Consider the following 26,534-nt stretch of genomic DNA (forward strand, 5'->3'; position numbering starts at 1 on the left):
TATAGTACATTTTCATTTCTCAATATCAATATCACTTACAGCGTTAATTCAAATTAGTCGGATCTTAATAAGGTACTATCCAACATCCGGTGAGAAAAAAAAAAGTTAGAGTTGGTTGTCGCATGAGATTTACCTAGTGCGGTTTACATCTCCTGTGTCGTTTACGAGCAATTGCACAGGGACGGGTTTACTCAGTGCTCACTACAGAGTGCTCACCCGAAGGACAGAGGCTGTGATAGAGGCTGCGGTTTCCCCTGGGTTCCAAAAAATAAAATAAAATTAGAGTAATATATACTACTAGGTCATTTTTGTTTATATTTATATCAGCATCACTTTCTCTCTCTACAAAAATCAAGAAATTTACAGTAGTCTTCTTTCTTTATTCTTTACTGTTTCATTCTTCTTCATTTGCTTTTCCTTTTCTTTTCATTCTTTTTTTTTTTTTTTTTGAAAAACTTCTTCAGCCCGCAAAAACATTACAAAAAACTACTCCATTTTCTCTCCCTCTCTCTCTCTCTCCATCTACATACATATATGTATATGTATAGTTGTTTCTCTCTCTATATATCTCCACTTTCTCTCACAACAACAAAACAAAAAAAAAAACCAAGAAACTCAAACATTTAAGTACCCTTTCAATTCATTAAGCAAACCCAGTTTCCCCTTTTCATTGTTATAGAGATAGATAGATAGATATATCTCTATATATGTATAGTTGTTTCTCTCTCTATAATATTATCATTTTCTCTCACAACAAAAAACCCAAGAAACTCAAACAACTAGACACCCTTTCACTTCATTAAACAAACCCAGTTTCCCTTTTTCACACAACTATAGAGATATAATTGTATATCTCTATAATAAATATAGTTGTTTTTGTTTCTCTCTCTATAATTTATCACAAGAAAAAAAAAAAAAAAACCAAGAAACTCACACAATTAGACACCCTTTACCCTCCTCAAGCAAACCCACTGTTTTTTTTTTTTGCTTTCTATATATAGAGATAGAATTGTGTATCTATATATAGTAAGGGTAGTGTTAGTGGGGTGGGTGGGTAGTTTATGAAATGAACTAAATGTAATGGGAAGTGGGTTTTCATTTCCATGTTTTAACCCGGGTGTGAACCGGGCTGAACCGGAATTAAATTTAACTGAACCGCTTGATGAAACACTTGGTCATTCATTTTGTTATGTAAGGTCATCAAACCGGTTTATTATTAGCTCTCCTACTAACTCTGATCGCTTTATTTCACCCACGCATTCACTCAGGTTCGATGAAACGGGTCCGGGTCGGGTGAAACCGGGTACCGGGTCGGGTGAAACCGGGTTTAGAGCTATTTCAGGTGCTTCGGTAAGTGCAAACTCTTCCACTCCAAGAACTGTTAATATTTACAATGATGACACTGGTAGTGGTAGTGTTGTTAGTGGTTTTGAAAGTACATCATCATTTAGTGCTTTACCACTTCAACCGGTGCCACGTGGCGGTTTAGGTGAACCGTCTGGTCCAATGGAAAGAGCATTTTTCATGTCCGGTCCGATAGAGCGTGGTGCTCTATCTGGACCGTTAGACGCGGCCGCCCACCTGGTGGGCGGCCGCGCTGGGAGCGGAGAAGGGCAAGTTCCCTTCTCTGCTCCATTAAGTGGGGTTTATGTAAAAAAGAGAAGACATAAGCGCATTAAGAGTATTTCGGGCATTTCAGGGTTTAGGAAGGCGTTTTACCGGAATTTCGCCGAGAAGAAGCGGCCATGGGTTGTTCCGGTGAGAAACTTCACCGGAAACAAGGAAATTACCACGGCCGCGGGAAATTGTACTCGTGATTCAGAAGGAATTGATAATACAAATGTACAATGGGCATTGGGAAAAGCGGGTGAGGATCGAGTGCATGTAGTTGTATCGGAAGAACATGGGTGGCTTTTCGTTGGAATTTACGACGGATTTAATGGACCAGATGCACCTGAATTTTTAATGAGTAATCTGTACAAAGCAATGTACAGAGAATTAGAAGGTTTGTTTTGGGATAGTGAAGAAACTAGTAACCAAGTAGCAGAAAATGAGGACTCGAAGGAACCAAAAGAAGGTGAAAATGAGGTTAATTTGGAACAGATAGATAAAGGGTCGGAAAAGAAGGTGACGTTTCAATCGGGGGAAATATCGCTTAGGAGGAAAAGATTATGGGAATTTTTAGCGGAAGCTGAAACAGAGGAAGGTCTTGATCTTTCGGGTTCAGATAGATTTGCATTTTCGGTAGACGATGCGTTAAGTGTAAATAGCGCAGGTTCAGCAGTTAATAGGAGGTCATTGCTGTTGTCGAAGTTGAAACACGGATTGTTAATTAATAAGCATAAAGAGAGTAGTAAGAGGTCATTTCCATGGATATTCGGTTTGCAAGCTAAAGAGAAAGTTGAAGAAGTAGGGGAGAATAGAGTAGAGGAAAGGAATACTAACAGAAGTGAACGGAGGCGTAAGGTGGGTCCCGTTGATCATGAGTTAGTTTTGAGAGCAATGTCAAGAGCACTCGAATTCACTGAGCTCGCATACCTGGATATGACCGATAAAGTTCTTGATCGGTATCCTGAGCTTGCATTGATGGGTTCTTGTTTGTTGGTTGCTTTGATGAGAGACGAGGATGTGTATGTAATGAATGTGGGAGATAGTCGTGCTATTGTGGCACAGTACGAGCCCCAGGAGGTTAGTTCTAGTTCAGACTCGAAAGGTCTAGGTAATGCTGAGTTGGCTGTTGAGGGTATTGTTGAAGAATCCGGAGTTGTTGGTGATGAGGAAAATAAGGTGATGAATGATATACCTACTCAAGATGCTAAGCTGGCTGCCTTGCAATTGTCTACTGATCACAGCACTAGCATTGAAGAAGTAAGAGTCCTTGGTTTCTTTATTTTTTTGTCAATTGGTTGTTCATTGTGCTTCATTCCGTGTTTGAAGTTTGATAATTGAGCAAGAATTATTACATTCTTCTAAGTACTCAATTTATATTTTGCTTAGTAGGAGTTAAAAAGCTTCAAATTGATCAATCATTTAATTTCCTTTTTCAAATTAATGCAACTTTAGAAAATGAAGAAGGTGAAAATGAGCGCAAATGAATATGATAAATTTTTGAATGCGAAGTGAATGGGTTCTTTTTTCCTTTTTCCTTATCCACGTACTACCGAGAGTTGTTAGAAACCTCGTCTATTGGGATGAATCGGCAACTCCTATCACGATAAAGTGATGAAAGGATGCACTTGTCTATTGTTAAGTTATACCAAGTTTTTTTTTTTTCAAAAAAAAAAAAAAAAAAAAGTTATACCAAGTTTTTTTCTGCCAGTTGTTCATTTTCATATGAATGTCTTATTGTAGTGACTGTTCAACTAGACATTCCCTCTTATGAATCTTCTCATTTTTCTCCTTGAACAAGGAGGCAATGCATCAGGTTTAGTGCTCCTGTAAAACCAAGCCAAAACACAAAGGGAAAGAAAAAAGTTCTAGGAAAAGGATGAACTGGATAAGTAAAAGAAGTAAAACAGATGTGTAGCGTATCTTCATTGTCTTGTAACATTTACGAGAAGGTTTATGTGTCTTGTGTTTGTTGGACCTTCTTAATTGAGACCTAATAGTGCAAATTACTCCCCTGACACTCTTTCCCTTTTAGTCAATCCCAAAAAAATATACCTTTCTATATTTAGTAACAATTTAACTTTAAATGTCCATTTTACCCTTAATGAGATGATTTATAGCCACACAAATAACTATGGTTTATTTTAAACCACAAGCTTCAAAAGTCTTTCTTTCTTCCTTAAACTCCGTGCCCAATCAAAAACCTTCACATAAGTTGGGAGTACCCATTACAAAATGGCTTTAGAATTTTATCTGTGCATTTGCAAATATGTTATTGTTTGAGAGAAGTTGTACTTCGAAGCAACATGTGTGCAAGTTTATGTTGATTTAAGCGGTTACGTTTGAGAGCATAGTTTAGAGTTGATCTTCCTAGTCAATTTCTTTCCCTTCTGACCCGCAGATAGATAAGTTATACTCTCTCTATCCCAATTTATGTGAAGCTCTTTCTTTTCTTGATCGGTATCCTGAGCTTACATTACAAAGCAGCTACGTTTGAGAGCATAGTTTAGAAAGAAACTAAGACTTTCAGAACTTGTGGTCTAAATAAGCCATAAATATATTTGTGACAGTAAATCATCTCATTAAGGGTAAAACGAAAATTTAGAATTAAATTGTTTGTAAATATAGAGAGGTATCATTCTTTTTGGGATAGACTAAAAAGGAAAGAGCATCACATAAATTGAGAAAGCAAGTATTTATTAGTGAATTGGAATAAGTTAGAAATTTAGTATAAAATATTAGACGATAAAAGTTAAAAACAACGCCCTTTCATCTAAATCAGAAAGCTAAACTGATTTTTGAATTTGATGGACGTTATTTTGAGTTCATATATTTTGCTTAATTATATGTATTCAATTTCACGGGTTCGAGCCGTGGAAACAGCCTCTTGCAGAAATGCAAGGTAAGGCTGCGTACAATAGACCCTTGTGGTCCGGCCCTTCCCCGGATCCCGCGCATAGCGGGAGCTTAGTGCACCGGGCTGCCTTTTTATATGTATTCAATTCTTTTGTCCAAAGAGTTATTGCTTGTGTTTGCAGTTATTCTTTCTTGCATATACCTTTTTTCAGTTTTTTCTTCTTTGCTTCTTTCTTTGTTAGGGCCCACACTTTAGTTGTGCCTTGCGCTTAAAGCACCGACAGAGTTTCACATTTTTCTGTGCTTTTCCTTTTTTACAACTCTAGTTCCTTGTGAATGATAGAAAAGGACGTCCGGATTGGTTCTACCGAGTTAAAACTTTTATTATTGTTAAAAACCATGTTACCATTTCAAAAATAAAAAAATTGTTGTTTGAGCATGCTTGGCTTTGACCAATGCATGTTCTGACGTTGAGTTTCTCTTTAATCTTACATTTCATTGTGAAACTTGTAACTTATTTAATTGTCTATTGCTTGTAAAATTTCTCCGCGTTTGTATTTTATTTAATCAGGTTCTTAGACAGTTTGTTTCTTGTTACAATTTCCAGGAAGTTACTAGAATTAAGAATGAACACCCAGACGACAGAAACTGTATTGTTAATGATAGAGTGAAAGGCCGTCTAAAGGTCACTCGTGCTTTTGGAGCGGGCTTCCTTAAAAGGGTACATAATTTGCTTTTCTTTCTCCATCCTCGTCCGCAAAGTTACTCTGAACATGCAAAGTTTTCCTAACATATATTTTTTTGGATGGCATCATGCTTTAAATAGTTGCTGTAGTTCTTTGTAGAAAATGACAAAAATAGTCCTTTATGTTTGAGCGTAGGTTTAAAATAGTCCCTTAAGTATGCACTTAATTAATTTTGGTCCAATAGGTTTTGCCAAAAGCTAACATGTTCAGTCTCCACACAGTATTTATCGAACTCTGTTTTTTATATTTGACAGAAACAGTGGAAAAGAAGATTCAACTCTAAACACAAATAGGAAGTCCCATCAAATCCTAAAATATGCAAAACAAAAAACTACACTAGACACTAAAAAGAAATAAAAAATAACAGAAATTACACCTCAAAAAGCTACACCAAACTCTAGAAATAAATTAAAAATAGTAGAAACTATATAAATTGTATCTCTAATGTAAGTTTCCACTAATTTGTTTTTCATAGTTCGACGTCCAATCTAACAGACAAAAAGTTCAGTAATTATTTGATGGAGACTAAATGTGTTAATTTTTGGCAAACTTAAAGGACCAAAACTGTTAAGTGCATACTTAAAGGACTATTGAACCTACACTCAAACAGGAGGGACCATTTTATCATTTCCTCCTCCTCTTTGCATGTGTATTGTAGATTTATATTTTGTTTTGACATGCTTGTTGCCAGTCAGTCTAATATTTTGAGATGTGATATATGCAGCCTAAATTGAATGATGCATTGCTAGAAATGTTTCGGAATGAGTACATTGGGGATGCTCCTTACCTATCTTGTACACCTTCGATGCGACATCATAGACTGTGTCCTAGGGATCAGTTTTTGGTGCTCTCATCTGACGGCTTGTACCAATACTTGACCAATCAGGAGGTTGTTTGTCTTGTTGAGAATTTCATGGAGAAATTTCCTGATGGAGATCCGGCTCAGCATCTCATTGAGGAGCTCTTATTCCGTGCAGCCAAGAAAGCTGGTATATTTTCTTTCTTAGTCTCTCTGTGGGGAGTTAAGGGTATAAAGTTACTGTTGATTTTGGCTGCTCACCCTGAGTTTTTTCTGGGAAAATTACATTTAGTTTTGCTGACTCGTTGTAATCTTTCTTTTATTTAGACCAAATTTGTAATAGGTGGGAACAACTAAATTGGAGCCATTCTGATTCTGTGGGACAATTAACATACAATTGCTTCATGCTGCTTAGTACTAGATTGATGACCGGATTGGAGCCAACTTATAGCATGTTTGGCCATGCTTTCAAAATCTGCTTATTTTGAAAAGTGTTTTTTAATCAAGTACTTTGGAAAGTAGCAGTTTGTGTTTGGCTAATTAGTTTGAAAGACACTTTTGACAATATTAGAGCAGTACTTTGTGCTAGACCAATGTTCCAAAAGTGCTTCCGGGGGGGAAAGCTACTTTGTTTAGCTTCTGCTACTACTCAAAAACACTTATTTTTTCCTCAAAAGTTTGTCCAAACACCTCAATTTTCTAAAATAAGCACTTTTGGCTTCCCAGATGCTTGGCCAAACAGGTTATTAGTCTGTTATTCTTTCGGGGAGGTAAGTTGGTAAATGACTGCATTAATAAGAAACGCTCAATTTTTCGCGCTCTTGCTACGAGTAAACGATCCTCTTCGGACAATTCGTCCAATCCAAATTTGTAACATGACCCATCCCTTCCCTGGGAAGAAAGGTCCCAAGCTCATCTTATCAACCAAATATTGCAGCGAAGTATATCCCAAATGAAAAAGTCCATGTAAGGCCTTGGTAATTGTCTCCCTTATATAGTAAAAACAACAGCAACAACAACAACAACATACCCAGTGTAATCCCACAAGTGGGTTATGGGGAGGGTAGGATGTGCGTAGACCTTACCCTACCTTTGTGAGGTAGACAGGCTCTTTCCTATAGACCAGGTCTCCTGATATAGTGATTAGAGTATTTGTAACTATGTATTGTTTTGGCACTTAGTTCTTTGGATCACTTGTTGGATCAGGGGTATCACTAAAGTGTAGAAATTGAAAAAACATTATCAAGAACTTGATTATAACCTTCTTGCTGAAGAGGGCAAGATCAGTTGCCAATTTTCTCTTTCTAGAAGATGTGGCATGAGATTCCCAACTGATCTACCCGAACATCTAGAAGCTGACGAATCAGCTAGCAGTTTCCTTCTCTTAAAAGCTGAAGCTTTATGTGAATCAACTATGTCTAAATCCCAAATTAGAGATAGTGCCGTGTGTGAATTCTTTGTATCTAGTCTGGCCCATTTCATTATTCTGAATATTTGTTGCTGTATTAATTGAAAAATTCTGTGCTTAAAAGAACATTGATCGCTTGAATAATCATGTAATTATCCTTCTCAAATGTCACCTACAATTGTTGCTACAAAATAATTTCACCACTGTTAGTTTATTTCTCTAGCAAACAACAATTATTTGACTGTTAAGATTTGCCCTTCAAAATAAAAGGTTAAGCTTGTAATCTTAACGATGAAGTAGAAATAAACTACTGATGTTAAAGTAGGTGGATTTCCAATTATAAGTTTGTATCTTCCCCAAAGATCAAGGTAGATGTAAATCAGAATAATAGTTTTAGTGCTACTGGACTGAGATCTCTTAATAATTGGGAAGTTACTTAAGCCACTCCGAATAATTTCATTGTTCTCCATATCACTTTCCTGTTTCTCTACCAGTTCATTTTGGGTCTCTTTCGTAGTTTAGGCAAGTTACGATAACAAAATCATTGGTTTCTTGTTTATCTATGCTGGCCTCTTTAAATGACATGTTTCGGTTAAGGGCATGCAAAAACTACATGTTTTTAACTGAATGTTAACTTTTATTTTGCAGGAATGGATTTACATGAATTGCTGGACATTCCTCAAGGAGATCGTAGGAAGTATCATGATGACGTTACCGTTATGGTGGTATCTCTCGAAGGAAGAATTTGGAAATCGTCTGGGAAATACCTATGAGTTTTCCTTCTCCATGTATAGTGATGCAGCAATTTTGATCTCTTGCTCCGGTTATATACCCTTGACAACAGCCAAAACTAGTGCTAGATATATGGCAACGCTCGTGAAAGTAGAAGTTTTGTAGTCGGGATTTACTCAGAACTGTTCCTAGAAAAAAAAAAGGATCTTTTCGTTTAGTTTCTTAGATTTTTGCACAGTAGATCTTTTCATTCATTCAAGTTCTTTCTTCTTCTTCTTTTTTTTTTTTGCTCCCATCTTATCTCCCCTTTTAGAGCCAAACACGTGATTTGTAATCTATAGGGGATCAATCTATATTTTGGAAGTGGATGTCCACCAATGTGGTTTACAGAGAGAATTCTTGTTGAGCCCTTGTGTAAAAAGTCCTCTTACTGAAGTGGTAAATGGAAAGGTACACAATATCTTTTTGTGCTGATTGCAGTATCTCCTGGATAGATATGGTAAAAAATTACTTGCACGCGGTGATCACACCAAACCTATTGCAAGCTACATGTTGTTAGTGCATGGACAATGATTAAGTGATGTATTCACTTAAAATTTTAACTGTCAAGATTAAATTGTTCGGTTTGGTATAAAACACCGAATGTAGGTAAGTATCTACCAATAATAGTATCTTGGGAAGATGAAAATTTCGAAGTTTAGCAATTATAGCTATGTCAACTTTGCTGTTGCAGCAGCCTTTGATTGCTCCTACTTACTCAACTTAGGTGTCCTAATTTTGCTCATTACTTTCAACTATCTAATGAACACAATCAAATTGGCAGCTCTCCAAGTATCTTCATTTCTTGCCCCGCACACACACGCCCCTTTAATACCATCACAAAGAAACCCAGATGAGACAACACTTTGGCCAACATAGTAATTCCATGGCCAACATAGTAATTGGAATTTCACACAAGGCAATTTAGTTCTGTTGAAGTGTGTGTCCATCTCATTTAAAAGTTTAAGTTATTAGAGAAACATACTTTTACTTACTTTATAGCACACCTTACGTGCGGGTTTTGATTCCTTTTTATGAGCCAAACACGTGACAATTCTTTCTGATAATGAGTTGCAAACTTTAACCCAAAACTTCTACCCGCTCTGATATCACTTTGAAGTGTGTAATCATCCAATCTAAAAAGTTAAGTTGTTAGATAGAACACACTTTTATTTACTTAATTATCTTAACAACCTCCTCAACCTTGCTCAGTTGAGCATAGACATCCAGAAGTGCAGAACTAAAAGGCACCTCATCAGAAATCAACTCATTCTTAATCTTCCTTTCAAAAAGATTACCCCTTTTGGCACATTTGATGATGGTAGAATATGCAAAGAGATTGTTTTCACGCCTTGAACCTGTGATCTACGATAGTAGAATAACTTGTGTCATCAAACTGAATCCCATGTGGTATCTCTCATGGGCAAGTTTATCTGTTATAAGTACCTGCCAAAACTAAATGTATTCATGGAAACATTAGTAAAAGAAAAAAAAATCTGGATCTTGACTCTTGATCCAGTTGAAGAAAAGAAGTCTGTCTTTTGCAATGATCCAAAGCTATTGAGCACAGAAATTTCAATATCTATAGTGTATTGCTGTGGTAGTTCCTCCAGAACACACAAGAAAACACCATCAGGATAGTCACAAAGCATTAAGGTTCTTGGCCAAGCACTTTGAGGTCCCTAATTAGAGGATTTAGCGACAAATGCTTCAAATAGCATAATCGACGGAATTTCAAAAAAATATCACTATATTTATTTCTTCAATACAAAAAAGAATTACATTAAGAGGATTACACAGAACAGATGCTTATCTTCGTCTAGTAAAAGACGGGCTCTCGTTCATTATCATTAGTGCAGAATGAAACTAAGAAGAAAAAAAATGTGCCACTTTCAAAAAGGGCTCACCATTAAAGGCGTGAGGGATCTAGCAGTTCTCTAATATGAGTTTCAACTTTCTTCCTAATCGAGGCATTTGGGAAACGGTCTACTACTTCAGCTGCAAATGAAAAGATCAAAGCTTTTCTGGCAGTTTCAGCATCAATACCCCGTGCCCTGAAGTAAAACAGTTGGTCCTCTTCGAGGTCACTAATTGCAGCTCCATGGGAACACTTGACATCGTCAGCGATGATTTGGAGATTAGGTTTGACATTCACAGTTGCTCGAGGTTCCAAAAGGAGGCTTCGTGTAAGTTGTCCTGCATCTGTCTGCTGCGCATATCTGCAACATCATTTAAAATTACACACACCATTAAATTTCATACATTAAGAATAATAAAAACCATCAACAATCGTGTGTGCAGCATCTTTATAAAAGACTTCTAAATAAAATACAGCCTTTGCGACTCAGTAGAGGAAAGAAGGTGGGCTTTCTCCTAAGTTTACACATTTCTTATTGATAAGATACCGGGTGTGTTTGATATGAAGGAAAACATTTTTTTGGATAACCTGTCCGAGCCAGCTTGCATGCACCTCGACTAATTTCAGGGGATACCTGCCACCTCCCACTAGCAACAGGTACCAGATAACTCTATCCACTGAGGCTAGGACGGATGGAAAGAAATAATCTAGTATTTTTGTCTCTGTTGGGATTTGAACCCGAGACCTCATGATTCTCAACCCACTTTACTAACCACTAGGCTACACCCTTGGGTGCGGACGAAAACATTTTCTATAGGAAAACAACTTCTTTAAAAATGAGGAAAATGACTTCTCTAGTGAAAGTAGGGAAAACAAGTTCCACAAGTGGGATTTCACATTGATTGTGTCCTCCTCCTCGCGCTCTAACACAACTCATCTTCACCCCAACCTCGTAGCCTCCATCCCCACCACCCCTACCCCCACCCACACCTGCCATAGTATTTGTCTAGATTATATACAAATCCTTTTAGGATAATATTTTTTGCTTACGTACCCCGAACACAATTAAATAAGAAAACATTTTCCTTCATACCGAACAAACCCACAGTTTCCAATAGCTGAGACACCGGCTTTTCTCTTATAATCATTACCTTCTTACAAATTAAGAAATTGAAAAGTCATTAAATTCAACTGAATGAGTCTGGTACAGTATGCAATATGGACCATTGGATACACACATAAAGGTACTTTCATCTTGTGTGATGCAGATAATGAACAAATGGAATATCTGAAGGGTGTCCTGATTGCTTTCAAGGCTGTTTCAGGGCTTCAATCGCTATGAATAAGAGCAGCCTATACTCTTATCTATCTTTTGGAGGTAGAATTACACTAGTGAACGGTGTACTTGATGGTCATACCGACATATCTAATGTCTTTAATTCCAATTCCAGCAAAGGTGGAAAAACAACTTAACACAATTAGGCACAACTTTATCTGGGAAGGGAATCATGAAGGCAAGAAAAATGCATTTGATAAAATGGGAGAAGGAGCTTCAATGCAAAAATGTTGTTGGACTAGGAGTTTGGAATTTATAAGTCCAAAAAAAAGCTTATCATATAAATGGTTTTGGAGATGGAATTGTGGACAAAAGGAGCTTTGGAAGGAGGCGGTAAAACATAAATATGGGCGGCGCCGACTTTGGTTGTACTACCCAAAATTGCAGAAAGATTCGTTTTGTTGGATTGGATATTTTCTGTTAAGTCCTGTTATAATATGTTGATGAACAAAATGAGCACAGCAGAAAGCGACTGGCCATGGAATATCATTTAGAAGTCCAAGGCTCCAAAGTTGCTTCCTTTGGTTGGATTGCAACACATGAGGCTTGTTTGACGCTGAACGATTTGCAAAGCGCTTTTCATTTATGCAACTGGTGCTATTTCTGAAAAAAAAAAAATGGACCGAAAGTGACTCGTTCACTACTGCACTTCAATTTTGTTTGGCAAATTTGGTGTATGTTCTTGAACTTATGTGGGATTAAATAACTGCCAATATGAAGCAAGCTTTGTGCAGCTAGCAAGGAGCAACCTCTAAGGTATTCAATAAAATTTACATTTATTGATTAAAAAAAAAAAAGATACACGCATGGATCATACGTTCAGAACTAGATTGTTGAGAAACAAGTTAAAAACACTATAATTAATACTATATATTAGCAAAATAATAGCACTGAAAAATTAAATATTATTAAGATAATATTTTTGAGCAAATACACGAATTGACTTGGCTAGGCACCATCCTAAAAAACTATTTCAGTAATGTGAAATGTTTTCCTAGGATTAAACAAGCCTACCTTGGAGAAATTAAAGAAGGATTATTCTATTATCAAGTGGCTAGCTACTAAAAATAATAGCTGATGATGGTAAGAAAAAGTAGTTTAATAATTGCTAAGGAAGAGCATTTACGCTATGGTTGAGGGCTGGAAAATTGTTGATCAAAACGGCAAACTAGTTGATTATTCATAGATGTATACATGGCATAGATGAGAGACAAGTGGATGAACACTTGCAAATAATTTTTCACGCAAAGGAGACACTTAGCTCTTGTAAAATAATTAAAAAACTTTTGAAACTAATAATACAACAATCCCCCACATTTCAAAAAGATTTTCAGAATGAGTGGAAGAGTAAGACTTGCTCGATTTGCATGGTCCAAATGCAATGGGTTTGGTGTCTTACAATAAGAATTATTGGTTCATATAAATTTTATATTTCACCAGTAAATCTGTAAGTCAGATTTTATCGGTATCAGTTTGGTTCGTAGTCCTAAAAGACACCAAACTTAATTGCATTTTGGCCATGCAAATCCGGCAAGTTTTATCACTTATTCCAAAAGTCTTACCCTTTTGTTCCTATCCTTTGATTCCAAAAATCTTATGATATAAGTGGGGGATTGTTATCAAAATGAAGCATTTCAAAAGAATTTTTATTAGCTAAAATTGAAGTTAAAAACAAGTGTAAAAAAGGACGGACACTTATCTCACCATCTCTTTCTCATAATACCAAAAGTCTTACCCTTTTGTTCCTATCCATTGATTCTAAAAATTCTTTTAAAATATGTGGGGGATTGTTAGCAAAATAAAATATTTTCAAAAGAATTTCTATGGCTAAAATAAAGGTTAAAAACAAGTGTCAAAAGATGGACACATGTTAGTGGCTTCATTCCTTGTGTGACAGCCAAGTGTCACTTTTGCTTGAAGATTATTTTATAAGTGTATGAACACTTGTCTCTATTTTAGGCCATTTTCACATCCATAAATAGCCTAACATTTTTGCCATTATCATCATCCATTTTTCCCAAGTCCCCAACCGTACCATTACTAATTTTCCTTGGCTATCATTAGCCATTACTTCTTTAGCTAGACACTACAGAATAATCTTTCTCTTATAATTTCTCCTTAAAGACTTACTGGTATATTATTTAATTTTGTTGATTCTTGTATTCTGGTATATTATTTAATTTTGTTGATTTCTGTATTCTCTAATTAAAATTAGAGGTAGGCTTGTTTAATCCTGGAGAATCATTTCACACTCCAAAATAATTTTTTAGGACAATGCCTAACACGACTCAAGCCCATCAATGTATTTGCTCAAAACTATTATAGTAATATTTAATTTTTCAGTGCTAATAAATAATATTTATTATTGTGTTTTACACCTTCGTTTCCCAACAATCTTATATAAAGGTAAAACCAAATCACAACAATAATAAAATAATTTTTTAGCAAAATATCATCAGTGAGAAAATATTACTACGATAATATCTTTAAATAAATACATGAATTGACTTGAGTCGTGCTAGGCAATGTCCTAAGCAATTATTTCAACAATGTGAAATGTCTCCTTAGGATTAAACAAGCCTACCTCTAATTAATTAGAGGATATAGAAATCAGCAAAATTAAATAATATCAGCAAGTTAGACGAGGGAAAATATTTCATTTCTTAAGATTTTGGATAAAGAAAGAAAAGAAAGCAGGGCAGTAAGTGCTAATGACAACTTTTGAAGAGGAGCAAATGTGGGGTGTGTTCGGATGAAGCAATTGTAGGAGCTATATATAGTTAGGAATTTTGCTTTTTTCATGACAAGTGTCATGCACAATGACACCTTCAAAGCCTATTGTTATTGTGTGTGAGAGAGATGTGTTATTGTGTGTGAGAGAGAGGTGGTGAAACAAGTGTCCATCCTTTTTGACACTTGTTTCTAACTTTAACTTTAGCTAATAAAAATTCTTTTGAAATACTTAAGAAAATTCTCATGAAGTACTTGCGTGTAAGGCAGTGTTATCAAAAGCGAAAAGCGCATAAAAGCTCTAAGGTTAGCTGGGGCTTTAAGCGCAAAGTGTAGAAAAAGCATGGGCTTTAATTAATAAAGGAGCAATGGCGCAAAAATACAAATGTATATATGTTTAGTCCAAGACTAATAATAATAAGCATGAATAACAAATATATGGACAAAGAAATTGTAAAAACATTATAATAAAGTGAAATATCAATTATCTAGTGAGGCTCATTGGCAAGGAAAGTACGTGTTAGAGCCTTGATGATGACACTGAAGCGCACATAAAGCAAGGCGAAGCGCTCAACATGTTTTGAGCGAGCCTTGATGATGACACTGAAGCGCACATAAAGCGAGGCGAAGCACTCAACATGTTTTGAGCCTCGCTTTAGGGCTTAAGCGCGCCTTTGACAACACTGGTGTAAGGGCAGAATAAAAACATAATCAAGACAAATGAAGGATTTGAGTAACACAGCTAGCAAATGACACCTGATCGATTGCATTGACCACCAAAAAGGAAGAGGTGTCTGGAGGTTGCTACTTGCACCTATAATATGTTGCTCGGACTCTTCAAAAATGCCACCAGGTGCACGTCGGATTCTCTAAAAGTAGTGCATTTTTGGAGGATCGGACACGGGTGCAAAAACTTTTTGGAGCGTCCGAGCAACCTAGCAACCTATGTCAAGGATGGACCTATGTCAAAGATGGAATATGCTACTTTCATTCAGCCTTGTACTATCTTAATATGTCAGGCACGGTTTCCTAGATTGCAGAACATAAATCAAGAATTGACTAAGATTATACCATAGTGAAAGTATTTGATCAAAGTAACATTCAGACAATTCCCAGAAAAAAAAATTCACCATATACATGCCTAAGGAGTTTTTTCTTAGGATACATAAATAATTTAACAAGAAAGCCACGCAGGGAAACATGAACGGAAACAGTACCACGAGATATACAATACGCAGACTAAACAATATCAGTATTGAAATGTTCAATGCTGGTGATTTGCAGAACGAGTCACTTAAGTAAACACCAAAGGTAAGACAGAATAACAATACCTATTGACTTGAACGTTTCCATCAAAAACAGCCTGTCCAGATGAATGAGCCACAATACACTTATGGATTTGCTGAGAGACACCTCGAGGATGATCAAGGACTAACCTACTGTGTAAATCTTGTGTTTGATCCGATACACACATATGAAATGTAGATAACTCAGTAACCGTGTCCGGACCAACTTGCTGGATGTGAATATTGTGTCTACTCAACTTTCCACCAGTGCTTACTTCTATATGCTCGTACGTGCTATTTGATTCCTGAAAATAATCAACTCGACTATGAAGCAAACTTAATCTTCTGCTGAAAAGACAAATAAATAAAATAACTGAAGCTGTTACAGAAATTCTTAAGGAATTGCTTAAAGCTACTAATAAGATCATCTCCTGGAACAGAAAAAGTATACACTTCCCACACTAACTCTGCTCATGGAGGGAAAGGTAGCAATCAGTTACTTATAGTTAGATTAGAATCAAATATAGTTAGATTAGAATCAAATAAAAAAGAGACAGTACCTATCAGAATCAACAAGCTGCAACAATCAAGCAGAAAGTGATATTCATATTTCACAGCTCAATCAAAAAATTGTCCATAAAAGAATTGCAGTATCACTGCACCCAAGGGTGTGGCCTAGTGGTCAACGAAGTGGGTTGAGAACAATGAGATCTAAGGTTAGATCCCAGTAGAGACAAAAAACACTAGGCGAGTTCTTCTCATCTGTCCTAGCCTTGGCGGACAGAGTTACCTGGTACCTGTTGCTCGTAGGGGACAGCAGGTATCGCGTGAAATTAGTCGAGGTGCGTGCAAGCAAGGCTTGACACCACGATTATCAAAAAATAAGAAAAGAATTACATTATAACCAAGACTAGACGAATTAATGACAACATCTCATGGATGTTCTGCATAGTTCATACAGAGAAAGGAACAGAAAGCCATGTGGAAACGACAGGAGAGAAGAGGAAAGCACTTTTTATTTGTTTGCTTTGGGTTTGATCCAAGAGTGAAGAAGGAATTGGTGCCATTTGATATTTAATCTCTTAATAAGTATTTTCCTTTCCAGGACTAAGCTCCCGCAAAGTACGTGGGGTGCAGGGAAGGGCCGGCCCACAACGGAACCTTACATTGTATTTCTGCAAGAGGCTTTTCCGCGGCTTGAACTCATTACCTCCTGGTCCCACAGTGCCAACTTTTATAATTGTGCCAAGGCTCACCCCTTCCAACATTTTCTTTTCACAATCCCTATCTCTTAATATGCATATTCTTTTCCAAGTGTTGTTTCTGTTCATTTGCCAATTTCTTGGTACAGAATGCTACTCAACCCCTTAATGTAATCTCTCTTCTTTTTCATTACTGTTGCTTTTTGGTGGTAGCTTGATAAAGCAAAGCAGCAAGCTACATCCAAAGATGAATCCCCGAAGAAACTTGAAGAAAAAGCTTACAGAACCTAGAGAGTAAAGCTAAGGGGACGAGCACATTAACAAAACCCAACAGGGTTAGATTAAGGAACTGTGAAACTAGCTCAACTCAAAGACATCAATTACATGGCCAATTAGAGAAACAACTTTCACAGCTTTGCATAATTATTCTGATTTTGCTTTTGTATCTGATAAAGTCTTAGAGCTAGAGAACAAGATGAGGCAGCAATAGCAATTTGAGTCTGAAAGCCTTAACAATAAGGTTCCTTGAATTTGCTGATACCAGTTTTATTTGCAGAAGATATATATAAGACATATCCATATAGTGAATTCTCAAAGAGTACATTGGATATTCTACAATTTTTTTTTTAATTTTTTTTTTTGGGAAAGATAAGATTGCTGTTTTACAAGTTTATTTGATTTATGCACATAAAAGAATGTAAAGGATCTCAAGAATAAGCTGTAAGAGCGAGAGAAAGAGTTTGATTCTCCTCCAACATAACGGTCTCATGCATATGCAAAGGTTGAAGTTTAGCATAGAATTATTAAGACCCTTTAAACGACGTGGTATTCCCTGGTTTTTCAGGTTGAGGATCTTGAGGAAAAACTGAAACCGATCGAAAAGAAAGCAAAAAAAGTGCATTCTACTCTGTCAGAAGGTTTATTGCATTTTATCTTCGGTAGTATTGCCATTTCATGAGTGAAACATAACATTTTGTGTATTATGGACTTTGACTTCTCCTATAAACAATTAGCAAACTGTGACGAAATGACAATGTCACGTATTCAGAGAATACAGACTAAAGAACTTCAAGACAAGATCAAGGAGCAAGAACAGTTGGCATGCATGCTGGTTACAGATTCTGATGCCAAGTCTTTAAAATCATCCCCACCTGATAATAAATTGGTCTGTAGAGAAGATTTAACAAGTGACATTGAGCAACGTATTTTGAGGAGCTCAAATTTTTTTAATCACCAGCCGCCAGGCAAGTCAATGGTCTAGTTTGCTGAAGGGAAGGGAATCTGTCCAGCAAGTTAGACAGAAGTGGTTGTCAACAAATCGTAAAACTGAGAACAATGGTGCCAACTTCAGTACATAACAGGCCTGAAGAGGACTGCCTTCAAGAGGCCAGAAGGAAGCGGTTGTGTAGAAATGATAAAGTAGAGAACAATGCCTACAACTGCCATCACCGCTCAGAGGTCATTGATCCGTAAAACGAGCAGAGACCCCGTTCTAGGTGTTGAGTGGTACAGCAAAAAAGGACCTGGTCAAGATAGAGACAACAAACCAAAGAGGCCAACTAGCATTCTGTTGTCTTCACCAAAAGATATTAATCTCTCAATATTTATTTCTTTTTATAATCACAACATCTCCTATGGCATTGGGAAAACTATCATGAAAAAAAGAGCTACAGTTGTAGTTCTCAAAAGATCTGAAAAATCTAAAAAAAAAAAAAAAAAAAAAAAAAAAAAAAAAAAAAAAACGAAGATATGCTTTTATTTCGTACTGTTATTTAGCACCCACTACTTTCTGAATACCATATCCCTACTGTCCATAAAATAACTCAGTTATTAGTATACTTTTGGAAGTTAGAGGTTGTGACTAAGTACAACAACAACTAGAAATTTGAATCAATGTAAAGTACTTGCCTCCAACTAATACTTATCATTTTCGCGTAAGAGGGTGATCCACCAAATTTTTCTTTCTGTCCAACCAAAAGGTATAGAAGTTTCGTTCTTTCCGACCAAAATACAGCAAACATACTTAAAATTAATAATCTCCACCTACATACTCTTCAACTATACTAGTCTACTTCCCTTCTCTACCAACACCAATAAAAGGCAAAGCTTTGGACTCTTTATTGCTACCTTCAATAGAAAAATCCCATTTAATGTAACGACCGATTAGGTGTGGCAGCGTCGTTACCTTTTTTTCTTCTCATTTTGCCTTTTCTTAATATTTAGTAATCCTGCTTTATCCTTCACCCTACCTTTTTTATAATAACCGTACCCCGTACCCTACTTTTCTTTAAAATATTGTAGGTTTATCCTTCAAATTGATGTTGTGTGACAATATGTAACGACAGGAAACGATACAATCTATCCAAACGTTGTATTCATCAATTCATTATAGTACAATACAATACAATATAATACAATACTACACATGAAAGATATGCATTTGCAGGATTTTCTTGAATTATGCATAATATATCAAGGATATTTTCAGTCGAAAAAGAACTAGTTTTTACCTGTTGAACCCAAGTCCACTTGATATGTGCAGCATTGAAAGATTGATTTTGTATATAAGAATGATTCACCTTTCCCCCTTCCCCAACAACCACTTCCATAACGGAATTCGTCCAGTAACATTTATTATCCTTATCTCCACCTACATACTCTTCAACTATACTAATCTCACCTCCCTTCTCCACCAACACCAACACCCTCGGATTCGAAAAAGGCAAACTTTTCGACTCTTTTTCACTACCTTCAACCGAAACATACCTTAAATTCAACGGATTCTCAACTTTACACCCTTCTGGTACATAAACTAATACTATATCAGGTGTGCCTACACCATTAAGTGAATAAAACAAATCTCCTTTAAAACGAAACTCATATTCAGACACCCTTTTTAATATAGTCTCAGAATCTACACTTAAAAGACTCCCAACATAAACCCCATTTGGAAAATCAGTAAATTCAGTTAAAGAATCTGTTATATAACCATCAATAATTGAAAGAGTGGGCAAAAGGGTGTCTAAAGATTCACTTTTTGGGCTTAAAGATTCATTTTTTGGGCTTAAAGATTCATTTTTTGGACTTAAAGATTGATTTTTTGGTGGTGGGGTGGGTAGAATTGTTGAATTTTTGAGAAAAGAAGTGTCAGTGAATCTAAAAGGTTCATCTTTTCTTGAAGGCCAAGGGGTAGAGAGAAGGGTATTTGAGGAATTGTCTCTCAATTTTTGAAGTGATGGAGAAGAAGTAGAAGGTAGTGAATCTTCAAGAGTTTCAGCTATTTGGAGTACATAGGGATCAGAAAGTGCTGAAATTGTGGTGCATTTAGGTGTAGTAAAGAGTCTAAATTTGGAGTTTTTTAGGTTGATTGTTCTTGTTTTTGTTGTTGTAGAGAATTTTGAGAGATATGGAGATATAGATATTGAGTTTGTAGAGAAAAATGGTGCTAAAGAAGATAGTGCCATTCAAGGTTTTGAGTTTCAATTGAGTAACAGTTATGGAGAGAAGGTGTGTCGTATGTCGTTTGTCCCCTCTGAGTTTGTGGTCTAAGTTTAGGTACATAGATTTATATTTTTATATATAATATTCTATGAATGATGTCGGATGCGGCAAAACTTTCAAAATTTAACATAAAAATGATCAAGAACACGTCAAACTCCATAAAAACATTCATAAAAAGGATAAAGAAACCCGTAAGGTGACTTAATTGGTTGAGCATGGAGCTTTCATAATGGAGGTCTCAGGTTCGAAATAATAAGGGATTTTCCTTTTGGGTCTAGCTCATCATACGAGGCTTGCCTAGTGCTGATTACCTCTCCCGTGTGGTTTGCGAGCTATTGCACAAGAGCTGAGTTTACTCTGTGCGCACCTGAAGGGTAGCGACTGTAGGTTCTGATGTCATTAAAAAAAAAGGATAAAAAACATATACTTTAAAAATATAACTCCAGTTTCTGAACACGGCTACAAATTCTAAAAACTATTATTGGTCTGAATATTTTCATACAGAGGAAAAAAATTGAAGACTACAGATACAAGGGACAAAAATTAAAGACCAGTGCGTTTGAAGGACAGTCCCTGCAAAAACTTCCGGTGAAAACTATTATTGGGCTTCTTTTTTGGGCTGGTGGGTCAGAGTGAAGTGCAAGGGGACAATGTGCAGGATTTCCCTTCGCTGGGGGTGGTCTTTAATTTTTGTCCCTCAAATTGATGGTATTTAAAATTCTGTCTTTCGCAAGGCAGAATTCTGTCCATGCAAGGCAGAATTTGAGCCTTAAGGCAGAATTTGCAAAGGCAAAGGACAAAAAGTAAAGATCACTAATTTGAGGAACAAAACTTAACGACCACCAATTTGAAGGACAAAAATTAAAGACTACCCCAAATGAAGGACAATCCGCGCAACAAAAAGAAAGAAGTGCAGGGATAGCACCTTTTTAACGCCAGTATTTAAGCTTCAGCCAATGTTTGTAATGTATTTAGAACATAGCATTTTTTTCCAATACTACTTGTAATCTTCCTTCAATTCGATGTTCTCTGCTTGCTTAATTCCTGATTTTGAACAGTGAAGAAACAAAGTGAGAAGCAGTGTGTTAAAAAGCCTTTGCGTTTGTGAAAAAAATGACTAGATAGGCTAGACATAAAATTACACGTTTTGGCCTTAAAATGGATTGATCTTTATTTTTTGTCCTTTAGCAATCGAACTTATGCCTAGTGGCGAATAAGTTCTTCAAAACTGAAGTCATGCCAGAGCATAATTTGTGGATATTATGATACAAACATATACACTTATGCCTTGCAAATTTTCTTTTTGTTATGAGGGCCATAAATTAAAGATCAGCACAAAATACAACAAAAGTGCAAATGACCCTAGGTTAGAAAAGTAATTGGGCTTGAACTTAATTGGGCCCATTACGAGCTGGGTCACTCCATTGAAGGTCTCTTCGACAAGCAATTCGGTGAATAAAATGGGAACAAAAACGTAACTATACAAAAATATAATGTTAGCATAATTATTTAATTAACATTTAGTCGCAGTTAAAGAGTTAGAACCATAAAAAATTACTCTCCATTACGGCTAGCACTAACAAACCAACTCATTTTCTTCGTACTTTTTTGCTCAACAAATATATCCCTCTCACCCCAATTACGTTCCATTTATATCTTACATATACTATAAATAAATATTTATATTTTAATTAAAAAATCACAAAAAAAAGTGCTTTCAATATAGCAAATTTATTCCATGAATATACAATGGTAACCTTTATATCCCATAAAATTATACTAGAAATATAACAATAATTTGAATTTGTCATATACTATATTTATACCATAAAATACATGGTATATTTATGGCATAAATTTTTTATAACATAAATATACATAGTTTATTTTTAGATATAAAAATTTTATACCATAAAATTACATGGTATATTTTAGATATAAAAGTTTTATACCAAGCATATATTACAAATATAAAATTATATGTAAAAAAAATTAAAAACTTTTGATATAACAAATTTATACCATGAATATATCCCCCTAAATTTATTGAAAGTATATTTAGAAGAAAAATAAAATTGTACACCATTTTATGTGTGTATATCTAATTATATATACAGTATAATGAAGATATACATGGTATAATAAAAGACATAGATGGTATAATAAAGATATCCCTATGAATACACATGGTATAAATATATTATCAAACTGAAAATAGGGATAATTAGTGTTAAACGAATTCCTTAATTAGTGGAAAAATTAATGATGAAAGAGAAGGGGATATGTACATATTAATTAGAATCATTCGTAAACTAATTTCTTAGTTAGTAAGAAAGATGATGATGAAAGAGAAAATGATAAGTATTAGTTAGGATGTGACTTAATCCCTTAATTAGTGGTCCTTCATTAACCGTAAGTGATTTCAGAATATTGCTAAAATGGAAAAGAAGTTTGTCATTTTTGGAATAAAAAAGTACTCTTATTTATAGTCTGTTTGGCCAAGCTTCTAAAAACAGCCTATTTTAAAAAGTACTATTTTCAAAAGTATTTTTCAAAAAAGTACTTTTGGCTAAAAGCAGTGTTATATCCCGTATTTTTTTTTCGTCAGATTATTTGTAAGCTGAGGTGGGGCCCACACATCGAGATTTTTTTTGGACATCTGAAAAGTCATATGAATCACATATGTGAAGTTAAACACAACTCAAGAAGGACCCTTGGGCCAAATCAAAGTGGAAGTCCTCCAAACGAATATTTTTAAGAAAACGTTTTCGAGTGATCTGACTTCTAGGGGAAAAAACGGTATTATAAGTTTGGAATTTGGAAAATACCAAGAAATAGAAGTTGTAGATAATTGAATTAGCTTTCCAACCATAGGTCGTGGGTTCCCAGGTGACATCGGTACAAGGAGATATGAACGTTTTAAGGTCGAAAGGTCAGTGGGCTAGGCCCAACTCGGGATTAACCGAGTTGGCCCAAAAAAAAAATGAAGAGAAAAATCAGGCCCAATAGGGGACATCCAGCCATGGTCCATAAAAAGGACCCAAGCCCAAGTGAATTATCCATGTGATAATTAAATAAAAGGGACCATTTAATTGTCTTGAAACATATAGAAGTTTCAAGACAAATTGAGAAAGAGTGAACAAAAGAAACAAGAGCAAAAGAACTAAAGGCCATACGGCCATGGAGAAAAAAATTGACCCTTTGAAATTTTATCCCAAAAATTATTTTCTTGTGGTATTTCTACTAATTCAAGGGTCCTTTACAACTTGGTGTAATTATTTTGGAAGAAAGAACACTTGTTTCTTCAAGTTGACAACTTGGTCAAGTGAAAAAAATTGTAGAAAAAGGTAAGAATTAATCCCTTTTTATTATGTTATGAAGGTTGGTTTATGTTGTAGTATGTAGAAATGAGTAGAATTTATGGAAATATGGAAGTTTACAAAGTGGGTGTGCATATATGTAAGTGGACATATATGTATATTGTTGTATAAATAATATGAGTTGAATTTTATGTTGTATTCTAGTTGTGGTTATGGTGAAATTTATATTGGAAATGGAAGAAAATGGTTCAAGTTGGCATGGAAAATTATTGGGAATAGTTATAGGAAATTATATGATTTTAATGAAGTTTTTATGTAATTATAGAAGTGGAGTTTTAAATGTGAATTATTATGTTAGTTGGTGAATTTGGAAGGATAATAGTCCATATTGGCATGAAAGATTGGTTGTTAAGTGGTTATGAGAAGTTTTGTGATTTTATGGTAGATTTATGTAATTATGAAAATGAAATTATTAAGGTGCAAATTATGATTATGGTTGATGAAATTGGAAGATGGAAATATGTTATGAATATGTAGATTGAAGATTAGAAGTTTTGGATGGATTATGGTTTTGGTGGAAAGTTTGTATATTTTGTATATCTTGTGAATATTTGGTAGAAATGATACGAAATGCTTCCGAATTATATTGTAATGATCTTGATTAGTAATGAATGTAAAAACATTGAGATTGGTTTTGGAAATGTGAAGTTGGAATGAAAGCTATTGCATTATGTTGGAAAGAAGACTAGTTGTGTTATATTGTGTTTTGTAGTCATGGTTGTTGTCATTGTGTTGATAGTTTGGCCGGGTTGAATTCCCGGATTGTTGTTGATAAAAAAAATTGGCTAAGTTGAATTTTGGGGATGTTGTATTTATAGGGGAGATGCTGCCCAAATTTTTGTAGACAAGTATTGGTTAAGATTGAAATCTTAAAGCCTTACAATTAACATTTGGTAATTGTGACCAAATTGTAGATTTTGGCGAACTTGAAACTTGATTTTGGAGACGTGTATGAATCGGAAAAGGTATGTAAGGCTTCACCCTTCCTTCTATGGCATGTCTTAAACGTAATAAGTTGGATACGAGCCTCGGGGACAACTCTATTCTCCGAAATCCGCACCCAAAGTTTCCCCTTTTTCATTCAGTAGAATTGAATTAAATATTGTATGAAATGTTGAAAAATTGCCTAAACATCTAGAACTTGCACAAATAGGACCCGACTACCTTAAAACCCACACAAGTGACGTCATGAAATATAATGTACGTAAATTTGGTACGCCGCCTCATTTGACCCGAGGTGGGCCCATTGTTCCCGGATTTTCCCTATTGCTCCGTTTGACTTATTTTGGAGTAGAATCCAAAGGAAACTTTTGATCCTCGTTCCGATTATCAAACGATAAGTACTGTACCATTCTAATGGAAATATGTATATGTATATAAAATATGTATATGTATATAAGATATGTAAAAGTATATAAGACATGTATATGTATATAAGATATATATATGTTTATAAAATATGTACATGATATACGTATATGTATACGATGAAAGATCCAGAGCGCTATAGACGCTGATATATGTACGTGATACACGTATATGTATATGATAAAAGATCCAGAGCGCTATAGTCGCTGATATACGTACATGATACCAGTATATGTATATGATAAAAGATTCAGAGCGCTATAGACGCTGATATATGTACATGATGTATGCATATGTATACGGGGAAGATGGGAATAAGGGCAGAGCGTTATACACGCATATCCACCTGATCAGTTGGCATTACATGACATGATATCGTCCCGGACGCGGGATGCCCGGACGCGGGATGTGTATTTATGGCTAAATGGATCGGCTGCCGACGCCTCGGCAATATGACATGTTCTATTTTTATATATATATGAACAAGAAAAGATTTTCAACGGAAAGCTAAGCTATGATATGATATGCTATGATACGCTATGCCATGATATGATACGCTACGACAAGCTATGCTATGATATGATAAGCTATGCTATGATATGACAAGTTACGCTATGGCATGATACACTATGACACACTATACTATGACATTGACATGATATAACACGACATGACATGCTGTAGTAAGACATGACATTACACGATATAATATGCCATGATAAGACACGATAGGATACGACCTGATATGCCACGATAGGATACGACCTGATATGCCACGATAGGATACGATAGGGCACGATAGGACACGATACGACAAGATACGACATAATATAAGTTCTATTTTCTACGTTCATGGAGGGGAAACGTTTTTAAAAGGGAAAGACAAGCCATGCATGATAGCCGCCCAAAAAGGGGCCTTCCTATGTACAGGTTACTTTCTTGCCTCGTTATATGTCCTGTGACTCCATGATATTATTAATCGCACTCTATGTTATTTCTTGCATTGTCTTCCATGCCTTACATACTCGGTACACTATTCGTACTGACGTCCCTTCTTGTGGACGCTGCGTTTCATGCCGCGCAGGTCAGCAGACATGTGGACTTGATCCTTAGGAGCTCTACCAGCGGTACTCTACAGTGCTCCAGTTGTTCCGGAGCCTCACTTCCGCGGTACTATTTTGTGTATGTATATTCGGGCACGGCAGTACCCGACCCTTTCTATGTATAAGTGCACTATGTCTAGAGGCTCGTAGACAGATACGTACAGTCAGTCAGGTACAGATATATGTATAGTGTTTTGGCATGTTAATATTGTTATACAAGGTAATAACGGAGTTTATTAGTTTATGTTCAAGGAAAAAAAAAATGGCTCGGTTTACACGGCTTGCTAAGAGGTACAGGTAATACGATAGATAAGGGGTGCTCGGTACAAGTATCGGGTACTCATCACGGCCCCTAGTCAGGTCGTGACAAGCAGTTTGTGTTTGACCAATTAATTTAAAAAGTACTTTTGAACATCAATTAGTGTTTGACCAAACTTTTAAAAAGTACTCCTATGTGTATTTTTCTCAAAAATACTTTTCAAAAAAGTGCTTTTGGACAAAAGCTATTTTTTTAGCTTCTGAAAAATTGCTTCTACTACTCCTCAAAAGTACTTATTTTCTCCCAAAAGCTTGGCCAAACAC

The 26,534-nt window shown here is 35.8% G+C and overlaps 2 protein-coding genes and 1 long non-coding RNA gene across 3 annotated transcripts; 2 read left to right on the forward strand and 1 right to left on the reverse strand.

The window, feature by feature from the left end:
- The first annotated feature begins 224 nt into the window (after positions 1–224).
- Positions 225–8,623, forward strand: LOC132609741 (protein phosphatase 2C 29-like). Its single transcript, XM_060323880.1, has 4 exons — positions 225–2,868; positions 5,072–5,185; positions 5,935–6,199; positions 8,066–8,623. Exons 1-4 carry the CDS (start codon positions 1,081–1,083, stop codon positions 8,188–8,190), a joined length of 2,292 nt encoding a protein of 763 aa, XP_060179863.1. The 5' UTR covers positions 225–1,080; the 3' UTR covers positions 8,191–8,623.
- A 1,280-nt stretch (positions 8,624–9,903) lies between these two features.
- On the reverse strand, positions 9,904–20,150 carry LOC132609742 (protein ABCI7, chloroplastic-like). The gene is made up of 3 exons (XM_060323881.1): positions 19,111–20,150; positions 15,444–15,703; positions 9,904–10,407 (listed from the first exon to the last, which is right to left on the reverse strand). The coding sequence occupies exons 1-3, from the start codon at positions 20,062–20,064 to the stop codon at positions 10,098–10,100; spliced, it is 1,524 nt and encodes a 507-aa protein (XP_060179864.1). The 5' UTR covers positions 20,065–20,150; the 3' UTR covers positions 9,904–10,097.
- A 2,563-nt stretch (positions 20,151–22,713) lies between these two features.
- LOC132609743 (uncharacterized) lies at positions 22,714–26,321 on the forward strand. Its single transcript, XR_009570924.1, has 3 exons — positions 22,714–23,448; positions 24,396–24,446; positions 25,934–26,321. It is a non-coding gene; the product is annotated as an uncharacterized LOC132609743 (long non-coding RNA).
- The last annotated feature ends 213 nt before the right edge of the window (positions 26,322–26,534 follow it).

Source organism: Lycium barbarum, chromosome 9, assembly GCF_019175385.1.
Source record: "Lycium barbarum isolate Lr01 chromosome 9, ASM1917538v2, whole genome shotgun sequence".
Taxonomy (NCBI): Eukaryota; Viridiplantae; Streptophyta; class Magnoliopsida; order Solanales; family Solanaceae; genus Lycium; species Lycium barbarum.

What these genes read in the sequence shown, in the direction of transcription:
- LOC132609741 (XM_060323880.1), top strand. Translation starts at nt 1,081, where the DNA reads ATGGGAAGTGGGTTTTCATTTCCATGTTTTAACCCGGGTGTGAACCGG. An exon ending in GAGCGGGCTTCCTTAAAAGG is followed by an intron (nt 5,186 to 5,934) that starts GTACATAATTTG and finishes TGATATATGCAG; the next exon opens with CCTAAATTGAATGATGCATT. An exon ending in CCGTGCAGCCAAGAAAGCTG is followed by an intron (nt 6,200 to 8,065) that starts GTATATTTTCTT and finishes TTTATTTTGCAG; the next exon opens with GAATGGATTTACATGAATTG.
- LOC132609742 (XM_060323881.1), bottom strand. Translation starts at nt 20,064, where the DNA reads ATGGCACTATCTTCTTTAGCACCATTTTTCTCTACAAACTCAATATCT. An exon ending in AGTGGACTTGGGTTCAACAG is followed by an intron (nt 15,704 to 19,110) that starts GTAAAAACTAGT and finishes GATTATTTTCAG; the next exon opens with GAATCAAATAGCACGTACGA. An exon ending in GGAAACGTTCAAGTCAATAG is followed by an intron (nt 10,408 to 15,443) that starts GTATTGTTATTC and finishes ATGATGTTGCAG; the next exon opens with ATATGCGCAGCAGACAGATG.